Source organism: Anabas testudineus, chromosome 1 (genome assembly GCF_900324465.2).
Source record: "Anabas testudineus chromosome 1, fAnaTes1.2, whole genome shotgun sequence".
Classification (NCBI taxonomy): Eukaryota; Metazoa; Chordata; class Actinopteri; order Anabantiformes; family Anabantidae; genus Anabas; species Anabas testudineus.
The window spans coordinates 5,793,980-5,806,516 of NC_046610.1; the positions used below are offsets into that span (position 1 = coordinate 5,793,980).

The 12,537-nt window shown below is 42.5% G+C and overlaps 1 protein-coding gene across 1 annotated transcript; it reads left to right on the forward strand.

Annotated features, from left to right (window-relative positions):
- The first annotated feature begins 1,875 nt into the window (after positions 1-1,875).
- On the forward strand, positions 1,876-9,644 carry LOC113161496 (beta-1,3-N-acetylglucosaminyltransferase lunatic fringe-like). Its single transcript, XM_026359111.1, has 8 exons — positions 1,876-2,306; positions 5,397-5,445; positions 5,759-5,861; positions 5,948-6,101; positions 6,543-6,628; positions 6,731-6,890; positions 6,992-7,077; positions 7,958-9,644. Exons 1-8 carry the CDS (start codon positions 1,956-1,958, stop codon positions 8,022-8,024), a joined length of 1,056 nt encoding a protein of 351 aa, XP_026214896.1. The 5' UTR covers positions 1,876-1,955; the 3' UTR covers positions 8,025-9,644.
- Positions 9,645-12,537: the final 2,893 nt, after the last annotated feature.

A 12,537-nucleotide genomic window follows, 5' to 3' on the forward strand; every position in this document is an offset into this window, starting at 1 on the left:
CTGTGAGCTAGATGCAACAATGAATGGGAAACCTGGAGCAGATCCTCATGGATCTACCAGATGGGAGAGATGAGAATTATGCAGTCTGGACGTTCCCAGATCCAGGTACAGAGCAGTTCATTATCTAATGCTCACCCGATACCTGCGATTGTTTATAATATAAACTTTGCACAAACTTTCAGTCAGATGTGAAAGCAACACATCCACCCACACCAGTTATGAAAGGTCTGTAGGAAAAACACTTCTATCTGATATATACTAAGCGTCCATGCAGGTGAACACACTGTTTCCGAGAATCGTCTTTTAAAACCACCACTGTAAATGGTGTGTCTAGGTTAGTTAGATCTTTATCAGTGATCAACAGGATGTCTGATGATTCACTCTAACTAACGGGGTAGATTGTGTGAGATACTGGAGCGGTCCTCATCTGCCCATTAACTGTTGCGAGTCCCATGAACTGTGGGAGGTCTGCTGGTACCAATCCCAGCTCAAACTGGGTGAGAGGTGTGGTTCACCCTGGACAGGTCAACGTCAGTCACCAGTCACTGACACATAAAGACGTATCCACAACTACAGGCCCTTTAGAGTCACCAGTTAACCTAACTTCATTTTGTTTGGAGAGTGAATTTCACATAGATTTTTAAAGTAGCAGAAAGTTAAAATACTTAATAAAAACAGGAAAACCTCAAATTTTACTTAAGTACAAGTTAAGTCTTGTGACTCTAGATGAGGATTCTTCTAAACATTGTTTATCTTTCAGGCTTTAAGTCACAGGAAGTGAGCTGATGATCGTGTGCTGTGACACTAAAGTACTTTGACAAAATGATCCCTAATAAATAAGGTTCACTCACAGATTTGTTTTTCTGAGCTGTTCTATGTTTTCAACTCAGTTTTTATGGGAAATGTGTTGGTGTTCGCGGCGGGTTTCATCCGGAGGGCTTTCAGGACCTCTCAGTCACAACTCAAATCTAGCTCTACTTCTTCTGAGCATGCATGAAGACCATGTGATACAGTTGACAGTCTTTGGCTTTGGTACTCAATGCTGCATTAAACCTTTTTATTATTTCAGTAAGGTGCAACAGTTTTCTACACTGTGCCGTCTTGTAGTGAGTCTTTACCATCCTCATTATACTGATTCACTTTTGTCTGTCCAGTCATAAATAGACTCAAAGTCTTGTTGAGGCATTTGCACATTTTCTCAATTGTAATATTACACTGACTTTGCATGAAGACAGACAAACCACACATTATAAGAGAGGAAACATTCCTCAAATGGTTGGTGGATCTGCCAACCTGGCACGTCTCTGTGTGTGTGTGTGTGTGTGTGTGTGTGTGTGTGTGTGTGTGTGTGTGTGTGTGTGTGTGTGGAGCTGGCAGCACTACACACACTCGATGTCACGGTCTTTTCAACATCTGTCCACTTGAAGAATGCCACCACCAGGCTTCCACACACAGGAACTTGAGACACGTTGTTTTCCAACATGGAGAAATGCTGCTTTCATTTACATTCATAGATAGAAAATAGATTTTTCACAGACACTAGTTATAGTGATTAGATTTTTGCACTGTTTGTCAAGACCTGTTTATAGTTTAGTTATTTAATTGCTTATATTTTGTAAGGTCTTAAACCTTAAACACTGTAAAGTGTCTTGAAATGACTTCTTCGTGATTTGGTGTTATACAAATAAAATAGACTTGAATTAGAAAGTTTATCCTTCTTCATAGTCACTGTGTTAAGTGACCATGCGGACCGTCGTGCCACGCCCACATTGAGCGCTCAAACCGGTCATTGGCTGAAGCAGCCACAGTCCCGCCCACTGGTGGGTTTATAAAGCGGCGCCGCGCTCAGCTGGAGCTCATCCACAAAAGGCGGTGATGGTCTGTGTGGACATGTTGTAAACTCTGTAGAAGAGGTTCTCAGATGTTGTTCTGTCAATGACTGAAGCCCCGTCACAATGTGGAAACCCGCCGGGGAACCAAAATACAGCTCCAGCGCTGCAGCCGCCGCGGTCACCTGTCTGCTGGTGACCGGGACGCTCATGGTCACTGTCGGACACCCGAGCGCCGGAGACCCGGAGGAGCCTCCAGTGGCAGCGACGAGTGGGAAAGTTTTCACGGCGTATTTCAGGAAACTGACCCGGGAGAGGAGAGCTATAAGCGCCCCTCCGCGGAGCAGCGGTCCTCCCCCGCCCGTGGAGCATCTCTCCCCCGCTGACCTGTTCATCGCGGTGAAAACCACCGGCAGGTATCACCGACAGAGGCTGCAGCTGCTGCTGGACACCTGGATCTCCAGAAACATGCAACAGGTGAGCTATGGCGTGTCGGATGGTTGGATGGCTGGTACCTGGGCTGCTTCACTTCGAGTTTCCAGTTTTAAAGTATCTCCAGTAATTCAGGAAGTGAATATTTCCCCTTTTTATTGTGCTGTTTTGTGGAAGCCATCATCTAAAGCTTCAGCTCATAATGGTTTAACACTCCTGATCATTTGAGAACAGTGCTGGAGGGTACCCTATCATGCTTTGTGCAGAGGATAGATATCCTGTGTTAATTTGCATCCTAAACGTTTCCTTCATGTCCTGCAGCTGTTGCAAGCGTCTTATACACCCTGTGAAATGAGACTGGATCCACTCGCTCTTTGATCCAGAATTGTAAAACTGAGATTGAGGCTTTTGTAATGTATGACAGGGAGATGTGGGGGCTAACAGGCCGACCACACTGCTGCTAATGGGATGACATAACAGAAGCAGGGGACACAAAGAGGGAAGACCACAGACCTGGAGTGACTCATGAATGAGCTGAGGAGCCCTTCTCAGATGCAGATTTAGTTTTAAGGCTGCAAATACAGCGAAGCAGTCAGTGAGGTGTAGTTCAGACTGGTAGCAACATGCAGTGATTTCAAAAGCTGCAAGCACGGCAGAAACATGTTGGCTTTACTTATATATGTGGTTTTTAAAGAGCTTTGCAGTCTGAAGTAGAAAGTACATTTTCTAACTACAGGTACTCGTAAGTTACTTGAGTATCTGATTTTCTTCAGCTCTCCTTTTATCCGCCTTCTTACTTTTATTTCTACCACTCCCTCATTTGACAGCTATGATGATTGTTTCATTCAAAACTCGCACTCATGTGAAATTGTGAAATCTAATTTAATGGCAGATCAAGGACTTAAAATGATGATCCACCTGGATTAAAATGGTGCAAACACAGTACCTGTCCTAATCCAGTAATTAAACACAGCGCTTTCACTTTTGAAACCTAACTGCTCATATTTAATTTTTCTCAGGTACCTGTGCTCCGTTGCTAAATTGAGCAGTTCACCCTGAATAGGCCTAAAATGTGATATAATCAGTTGCCAAAATCGTTGCTGATTAATTTTGAATTAATTCAGTCATTGCAGCTCTAAACCCTCCTCTGCCACTGATCATGTTAGAAACCGTTTCTCAGGATTAAAACATTGGTCTTGTGATCTGGAGGAGTCCTAACATGACTGCTGGAGTTAGGAGCGAGATGTTGGCACAGTCCGAGAGCCTCTCAGAGAAATGTCTGAGATCAAACGGGATGAATGGAGACAGCTTTTTGGTCTGAATCACAGTGGTGAGTGAGTCAAAGATGAATCTGCTTCTATAAAACACATGGGACTGCGGTAAGCTGCACCCAGCAGCTTCAAAGGCTGTAATCGAATGCAGACGCAACTGTGGACCGTGCAGCGGTCGTTGTGATTTCCATTTAGGCCTCAGTGTATGGGGAAGGATGCGTTCAAGTCTCATCACGCTGCACCCAGACTGTTGTCATGTAAACACGGTGTATGCAGGAGAAATCAGCCGGTGTGTCGCTGTGGCGTGTGACACATTCCTGCATCAGCTCTCACGGTCATGTGTGCGTAACTCTACCTGTTTCCCGGTCACACCTTGACACTGCAAGACTGCTGAGTAATGGAAATACAGCAGCACACACACACAAACAAACACACACACACACACACTCTCTCTCTCTCTCTCTCAGTGTTGCATTTACCTTCACAAACATGTGGGAACTCACCAGACGTCTCATGGGAAGTTTAAAAATGTGTCATATCGCAAGAGTAAACACACAAACACATGGACCACTTTCTCCTGCCTCGTTGTTTCCTGTCTTATAAAGCTCAACTCCTGGTGACCCCCAGCCTCAAAACCACATTTTCTCTTCTCTCTTCCCTCAAACCTCTGCCTGCCCTCCCCCCGAAGCTTAGCATACACTAGTATCACACACAGACACACTCAGGCACTCATGCAGAGGCAGAAGCTGCCTGCTCTCAAGGGGCTTAAGAGGCTCAGGGTGGAAAAAAAGGACTGACGAATACTCACAGCTGGCTGGACTCCCTCTCCTTCTCTCTCTCTCTCTCTCGCTCTCTCTCTCTCTGTGTTTTGGCAGCGATGTGATCACACAGTACTTGAGCCAAAGATTTATTATTGAATTTGTGCTGCATGGCAGGCGGGCTGCAAAGTGGAATCCCCCTGAGTCTGGTCTTTTCGGTGGGACAGTGAAGTCAGAGAGTGTGAAGACATTCTCACATTTTTTTGCCTGCAGAACTGCAGCAAATTACATTTGACATGAGACGGTGAGTGTGAAGTTCAAGTACTTGAGAGGTGTTTACGCCCAGTGTAGATGAACAACAGGTCGTTTGCAGTCAGTTTATCAAGGGAGCTACAATATATCAGCACATTAGCAGATCAGCAGGGATGTTTAAGGCAAAGTTTGTTGATCCAGCGTTTTGGTTCTGGAATGAAATCTCTCAAACTATTTGGACTGATTGCTATGAAATTTGGTACAAATATTCATGACCCCCTGAGAATAAATTTTGGATAATATGTCCAATAAATATTGGACAGAGAGATTCAGTTGAGATTCAGTATTTATACACTTTTCGAGTCTCAAATCAAAGCTGAGACTCATCAATTTCACTTCTGTCATAGTTTAATTTCAAATCTGTTGTCCTGGAATGCATGGCCAAAACCTCCGACTATTTACAGAGCGCTCCAAATCGACAGCCTTCATGTGTGTTTACTTCCTGTGGAAAGTTATGGGGTCTACATGACTTCCTGAGTGCACAGCCCATCACTCATCACATAAACACTCATGTACACACACACACACACACACACACAGCTGCTCTGCTACTGATAGACAAGGCACTTACCTTTGTCTTGGCCTCCGTCCAGTATCAGCATCGCCTGCTGCTGCCACGTGGTGAGTGTCAACGTGTGTTTGAGGAAACGGGTGGAGTCTCACCTGAGATCATAAACAAACATTCATGAACAATTACAATGGTGGGGCAACGAGAGCTGCGGTATGATGGTGTTTACTTTCTCTGCAGGTTTGTGTGAGCTGCAAAATTGAACTGTGCTTTTCTTTCCCCACAGACGTACGTGTTCACCGATGGAGAGGACAAGGAGTTGAGGAAAAGAATGGGTGAGTACACGCACAGCAGCAGTTTTGCTGACTAGCCACAGTGTTATCTGCAGTGTAAGAGGCAGGAAAGCAGGAAGCAGGCTGCTGACAGGGCAGTACTGTGTTTCCATGAAGTGCAGGAAGTCACAGCAGGTTAATCAACAGGCTTTTCCTCATCTTACTCATGGAATTGTTTTACTTTGGGGTATTATTTTCACTATCACACTAAAGTACAACAATGAAATGCACTGGGTTGTTTTCATGCCGTAGTGTAGTGAAAGTAGTGAAACTGTTTTCTTTCGTGGATGGTCATCATTTCTGCTTTTATCACCAGGAGCTAATCTGATCAACACCAACTGCTCAGCAGCCCATAATCGTCAGGCGCTCTCCTGTAAAATGGCTCTGGAATATGACACTTTCATCAAAACTGACAAGAAGTAAGACACCGCGCGTACCTATGATACAACACACACACACACACACACACTGTGAACATGTACAAATAGCATCTCATCTGTTCCAGGTGGTTCTGTCACGTTGACGATGATAACTACCTGAACGTCGGCTCCCTCCTGAAGCTCCTCTCTCAGTACACTCACACTCAGGACGTGTACATCGGCAGGCCCAGCCTCGAACGGCCGATAGAGGCCACAGAGAGGCTCGGCTCCACTGAAACGGTAACTTGATATAATGACAGCTTCACCTTAAAATAGTGTGTGTTCTACTCAAGTAGCAACAGCGGTGGATCCAGGAGGTTTTACATGAGATTAGGGGGACTCTGAGTGAAAACAACACTGTACTATAGCTTATAGTTTATATTTCTATATATTAATTTTTTATATTTAGGCTAGAGTTCTCATTTTCAAGAGAGACCTGACTAAGATGGCAGCATAAAGTTTCAGACAGAAGAATTCAACATGAAACACACACACACACACACACACACACACAATCAGTCCAAAGCACACAGAAAATGTAAAATGTGATTAAAGAGTCATCAATGTGCTGTGTCAGCGTTCTTGCAGGCTGAGATCTGCAGTGACTTGTAGGAGCGCTGGGCTCAAGGTTGATCTTTTACTTTATTCATGCTGAGCGTGCGTGTGTGTGTTTGTGTGCAGAAGCAGGTGCGTTTCTGGTTCGCCACAGGAGGGGCAGGATTCTGTTTAAGCCGTGGCCTCGCTCTAAAGATGAAACCCTGGGCGAGGTAAACACTCACATAGATGAATTCAGATGTTTATTTTGTGCTCTTTGACCTGTTAAATTAAATATGCGCCTCCTCACCCTCTCTGCTTGTGTGTGTCTCTAGCGACGGCACTTTCATGGCGACCGCTGAGCACATTCGCCTCCCTGACGACTGCACTGTCGGTTACATCGTGGAGGCGCTGCTTGGTGCGAGCCTCATTCGCTCAGCCCTGTTTCACTCCCACCTGGAGAACCTGGGACTGGTGTCAGACATACACAACCAGGTATACACACACAAAATATTAACATGTATAACAATCCCTGCTACTACTACAGATATTATCGTTGTCTAAGCAGCTGTGTGCTTCTGTGTTTCTCCTGTTAGGTGACCCTTAGCTACAGCACTGCAGAAAACAACAGAAACACTGTCAATGTGAAAGGACCATTGTCAGTGAATGAAGACCCTACAAGGTAAAATATGTGTTATTGCATGACAAGTGTCAGTCCGGTCATTGTGTCGCACTCGTAACACAGGATAACGAAGACCATAATCAGCAGAAAATCATATCACCACAGAAGGAAAATGTTCTGAACCGTAGCCTGTGAGAGTTCATTTACTGTGTTGCTGATTCAGCTCATTTCCTGCTTGGACAGATCCTGCATCAACACACACATCATCACATGCTGTCTTTGTGGAATATCTGGAAGCATGTTTATTTTTCTGTTGGCGCCTAATGAGACTTTTTTACGCATGTGTAGCAGTAACAGACTTTGATTTGTGAAATTAGTTCGCCTTTAACACTTTGACATTAACGTAATTTCTTACCCATAATCACTGTTCTGCCTCTTTGGTTTTATTTAAATTATTATTATAATCTCTGATTTGGTCCATGAGCAGCTAAGGCTCAGACTAACACCAAGGGTCGTTCTGACCGTGAATATTCATCATACAGGAGCTATAACACATCATTGAGAGGTACATAACAATACAAAGGGTAAAACATAAACAGATCTAATCTGCAAGTCTTCCTGACATCAAGGGGATATCTTTTTTTTTTTTTTTATTTGTTCCACTCCACTTCTTTGTCCTCTAGAGAACACATATGACACAGTATTTTCTCTGTTTCAGGAAGGACTTTAGCTTTAAAACATGCGTGTTACAATTCTTCTTTATGTAAGGGGTTCTGTTTGTGTATGTTTTACTACTACGACAAGTTTCCTGCCTTTGTTCATGTTGTGTATGCGTATGTATGAATATGTGCACACCACTAATTGTATTCGCTGTTTTATTTTGAAATCCCCAGTTAGCGGCTTCCAGGCATTGTGACATTTGTTTCCTTCTCTTTCCCAGGTTCAGGTCTGTCCATTGTCTGCTGTACCCAGACACCGCTTGGTGTCCGAGCCCCTGGCGACTTTAACACCTATTTAGAGACAAAGAGGGAGGGATGGACTCGCCGGGGGAAAGAAATCTACACTGGCCTGAAGTGATTGTCTCAGACGGAGCAGGGAATTGTTGCAGGAATAAAGAGAGGAAGTCCCTGCTGCCCTGTCCTGACTCCTGAAGAGTCTCTGAAACATTTTCCTCCCGTCCCACAGCAGCAGTCTGAGGGTCGGACTTTTTAGGAAGCAGTACCACTTTATTAGTTTGACACCTGAACTCCGACCCTGTGACTTGTTGCTCAGGTGTTTAAAGGACACCCCAGTGGCACGACTTAGAGGCCAACTCGGTCTGTTGAACCTTGTTTCTTTATTTTTGGACACCTTTTTTTTTTTTATCAGTTTTGATAACATTGTACTCACCAAAGTAACTCATGGGAAACAGAAACATGGTGAGAGAGCTACAGCAAAGCTTATTTGTGGATTGTTGTTTTTAATCTTCAGGTTATCAGGTACTGGACAATCGCTGGAGCCAGGCTGCCTGTATCCCACCCGATTCCTTCAACTTTGTGCCAAGCTGACTACCGCTGCCTCTAGCTTCATGTTTATCAGTCCTGTCTTTTAACAATGAGCTGAGAAAAGTCAGGTTTTCTAAACCACTGTATTTTCAGATAAAACTACAAACTAGTTGAAATTCTGCCAAAGCAAATGAAACTGGATTTTATCCTTTAACCACAGTGTTGGATACGTGGAAATTTTTGACATATATCATATAGGAACCATAGTCTGTGCTTTTTTTGTTTTGTTTTTGTTTTTTTTTATTTGAAAACCACCTTATTGTTTTAGAGGTCATTTATTCTGACCTGTCGCTCCTTGAACCACACCTAGGCCTCTACCATGTCTAAAGAGGAGCCAAATTTGAATGTTCCTTTATGACTGAAATCCCACTGTTCCTCTTTTTAATTTAAAGTTAATCATACAGGAGTTGGGTCCCCTCAGAACAACACAGCTGCTGTTAAATGTAAACCATGTTCAGGTTTCCCACATGTTCTCAGACCCGACCGGTGCCGATCATTCTTTTCAGTGTGCCCACCCTGCACCTCAACATGCTCCAGTGTTAACCAGTTTGGCTTCAGTACATGGTGTCGTTACAGTAAATACATGAAGCGAATCATTCAGCATATGATGATCCAGACTCCTTATCGTCAGTATTATCCTCCCTCTGTCGTCATGACTGAGCATTTGATAAATGCACATCGTAAATAGACATATGCCGCTCTTGGGTAGCTGAATATAAGAAGTATCTGTTGTCAAACTCTCTGAGAGAAAAGTGCATCAGTCAAACTATTCTTTTAAAAGCTTTGCATGAACTCCAAAAACAATGGCAGGTATCGCTGCTCTTTCTCCATTTAACTGCTTTAATAATGTTATAACGAAGTGACTAATTTGTTATCCCCCTGGAGGTTTTATTGAGAAATGACTCATGTTGGGTCGTCTTCTATTTCTTTGCTTAGAAATCAGTTGTTGCAACTGAATGAAAGTTATTAAGTTAAATTCTGTCCCTCGTTAAATGGATGTGTATGATGAACTCCTGTTTTTTCCAGTATCTGGACTGTGTGTAAACGTCATGGTTGAATAAAACAGTTTTTTTTTTAAGTTCATGAGACTGTGAGCTGTGTGGGATATGCGAGGGTCACAGCTTAGCCCTTGTTTGCGAGCTGTTCCTGTCTGGAGACCCCTCCTTCACCCATAACCCCACAAATTCCACCACCCACTCACACACACACATTGAAACAACAGCAGTCCTCTTATCTGATTGAGCCATACACATGTCCTGCAGAGATAAAGGCAGAAAAGATTAGTGGACTGCGTGCATGTGTGCGTGCACGTGTGTCGTGACCTCCCTCCTACTGTGAACTCAGATGTCGGGCTGTGTGGCCCGTAGGGAGCCCTTCGACAAACAGTTTTGCAGAAATTACTAGTTCGATTATAGCGCTGAGAGGACAGTGACACCTCCTGACTACTCATGTTACTGCAATGACTCAAAACCAGTTGGAAGGTTTTAATTAGATGTGGTTCACTTTGTGCTCCTTGTCCTGAGCCAGGACACCAGAAGCAACAGCAGCTGCTGTGGTACATTTAGAGTCATTCAGATAACAGCATGGTGCATTAGGAAACAGATAATGATGTTCATACAGCTACAGTAAAAAAGTAAATCAAACATGTTTATGCTAAAAAGCAGCTAATTTAACGCTTTCTGTCACCGTTTGTTATGGTCGATGCTCAGTTTGTGACTTTTCTGCTGATTCTCTGCAGCAACTTTATTTTAATTTGACTGAGCAGTTTTAGGTTGAAGGGACAGATCAGTTCCAACATGCCCATAATTTACTGGAAATCGCATTTAAAGCCGTGCTGCCACTTTGAAGATTCACAGACCCATCACAAGAGTCTCGCACATGTTCGTACAAATCAAACCTTAAAGGCCAAAGCTGGTTAGATCCCAGCTGGTGTTTACTAGTCCACTGTTTGATGTCAGATATTGTTGGATAAAAATAAGAAATAATGGAGACTTTCTGAGGGTCATTAAGACTTCTGATTAAATACAGTTCTGCTACATATAAGGTCACACACCGATTGTAGAGGTATGAACAGGAGATATTGATCCTTGAATTTTGTACTTACACTAAAAGGCCAATAGGTGGTGACCTAACAGAGCTACACCAAAGAAGGAACTACTCAGAAGTAAAGTAAATACTCGAAGTACTCAAGTAACTACACATAATACTTTAATATAGTATATAGTAACAATATTAATTAGTAAAAAAACAATCCCTGAATTTCAATGTCACTCCTATAGTGGAACTGCTAAAGGTGACAATTGGCTACAGCCACACACTGCTTAATTCTAATGTGTTGTACAAAATAGAAATACTCCAGTTACAAATACTAGAATTAAATCTGTTGGTAAAACTGTGAACATCCAGAGTTAATGAAATAATATACTCAATATTATCTGTAAACCCAACACCCGCAGTAAAATAAATTGAAATATAAGGTTTCTCTTTTTTTTTCTGTTGTTGATATGATTTTCAGTGCATTGGTATTGATCAGTATTAGGCAAGAGACAGTTGTAAATGATTACACTAATAATACTGATGGAAGCTGAAACTAGGTATGAGACAAGGGCACAAAATTAAGAGTATCTGTTTCTGTTGCAATGAAGCTATTTTAAGGTTAATATTCTGACTTTATTCCTTTATCCAGCTTCTCTCCTGACCTGAACTATCAAAATGAAAATTGATGTTGAGCTTGAGCTCAAATCTGTGATGGACACTCTCCAGTCTGCTTTGTCAAAATGATTAAAAACAACCCACAGTCATGATCAGTACGTTAAAGTTGCTTTAATTCCTTTTTTAAAACATTTATTCCAGGCTGAATATCATTACCACAGGTTTGACATGTACATCATTAATATCTTAGTTAAACTATCAGAAAATAAAAACAGCCATAGAAAACATTGTTTGTCTGTCACAGCTGCACAGAGGTGTATTTGAAGTCCTGTAAATACCACACATACACACAAACGTTGCAGCGTCTTAAACATGAGCTTGGCTCTTCCTACATTGAGAAATACTGTACGGGAAATACCAGAAAGCCTTGCACAGGAGTTCAAATACAACTTGAAGTCAGGTATGCAGATTACACTGGAATAGTTTTATTAAAACATTGCAAGACAGAGAGTCATTCACCATTAATAAGAGAGGAAAAACGCTGCTCTTGCCTTTATTCTCCTACAAAACAGCTAGCTATTATTTTATCTTTAAAGTTTGATTTTTACAAGACGGAGAAACAATTAAAAAAAACGTGATATGAAGAGTGTTGTAAGAGTTTAAAAACATTATGAAAGGCCATTAATCAGTGACTAGTCCCACAGATCTTAACACTGTTTGCATCAATGGTGCAAAAAAACACTGTAAAGTACTAGACCATAGGTAGCATTGTTACCATAACATGGACATTTTTCTTTCGAGTAAAGTCACACATGTAAGATTGTCTCGCTAATACGAGAAGTGGTCATTGATTAATAATAACATATTAAGATGCTGTACAGGTATGATGGTTGAAAGGTGTTCTCTTCCTACTCAGCTAACTACGAGATTCGAGGTTTGTCTGAAATGCTGTTTCTACCTACTACATCACCCATAATGCAAATGGCTATTAGTGTGGGGGGGTGTGAATGTGAACAGGACAAAAGAAGGGAAAAATGGGCTTAAAATTATACAGCAGTGTGTGTTGTATCTGTGTGTGTGTGTGTGTGTGTGTGTGTGTGTGTAGAAATGACTCGGGCTAGAAACACTGGTCTTTGCTTGCAGCCAGTCACACACACTGATCACTGTACTTAAACACAGTAACACTGAGATAGAGCAATAGCCAATCACGCTGCAGTGATGTCACACACATGGGTTCACGACTACAGGTTTTATACACTGTACACAGAATTGTAGAGCGGGACGAAAAACCACTGGCAGTGTTGCAGGCAGTGTGTTTAACTTC

What these genes read in the sequence shown, in the direction of transcription:
- LOC113161496 (XM_026359111.1), top strand. Translation starts at nt 1,956, where the DNA reads ATGTGGAAACCCGCCGGGGAACCAAAATACAGCTCCAGCGCTGCAGCC. An exon ending in TGTCAGACATACACAACCAG is followed by an intron (nt 6,891 to 6,991) that starts GTATACACACAC and finishes TTCTCCTGTTAG; the next exon opens with GTGACCCTTAGCTACAGCAC. An exon ending in GTGAATGAAGACCCTACAAG is followed by an intron (nt 7,078 to 7,957) that starts GTAAAATATGTG and finishes TCTCTTTCCCAG; the next exon opens with GTTCAGGTCTGTCCATTGTC.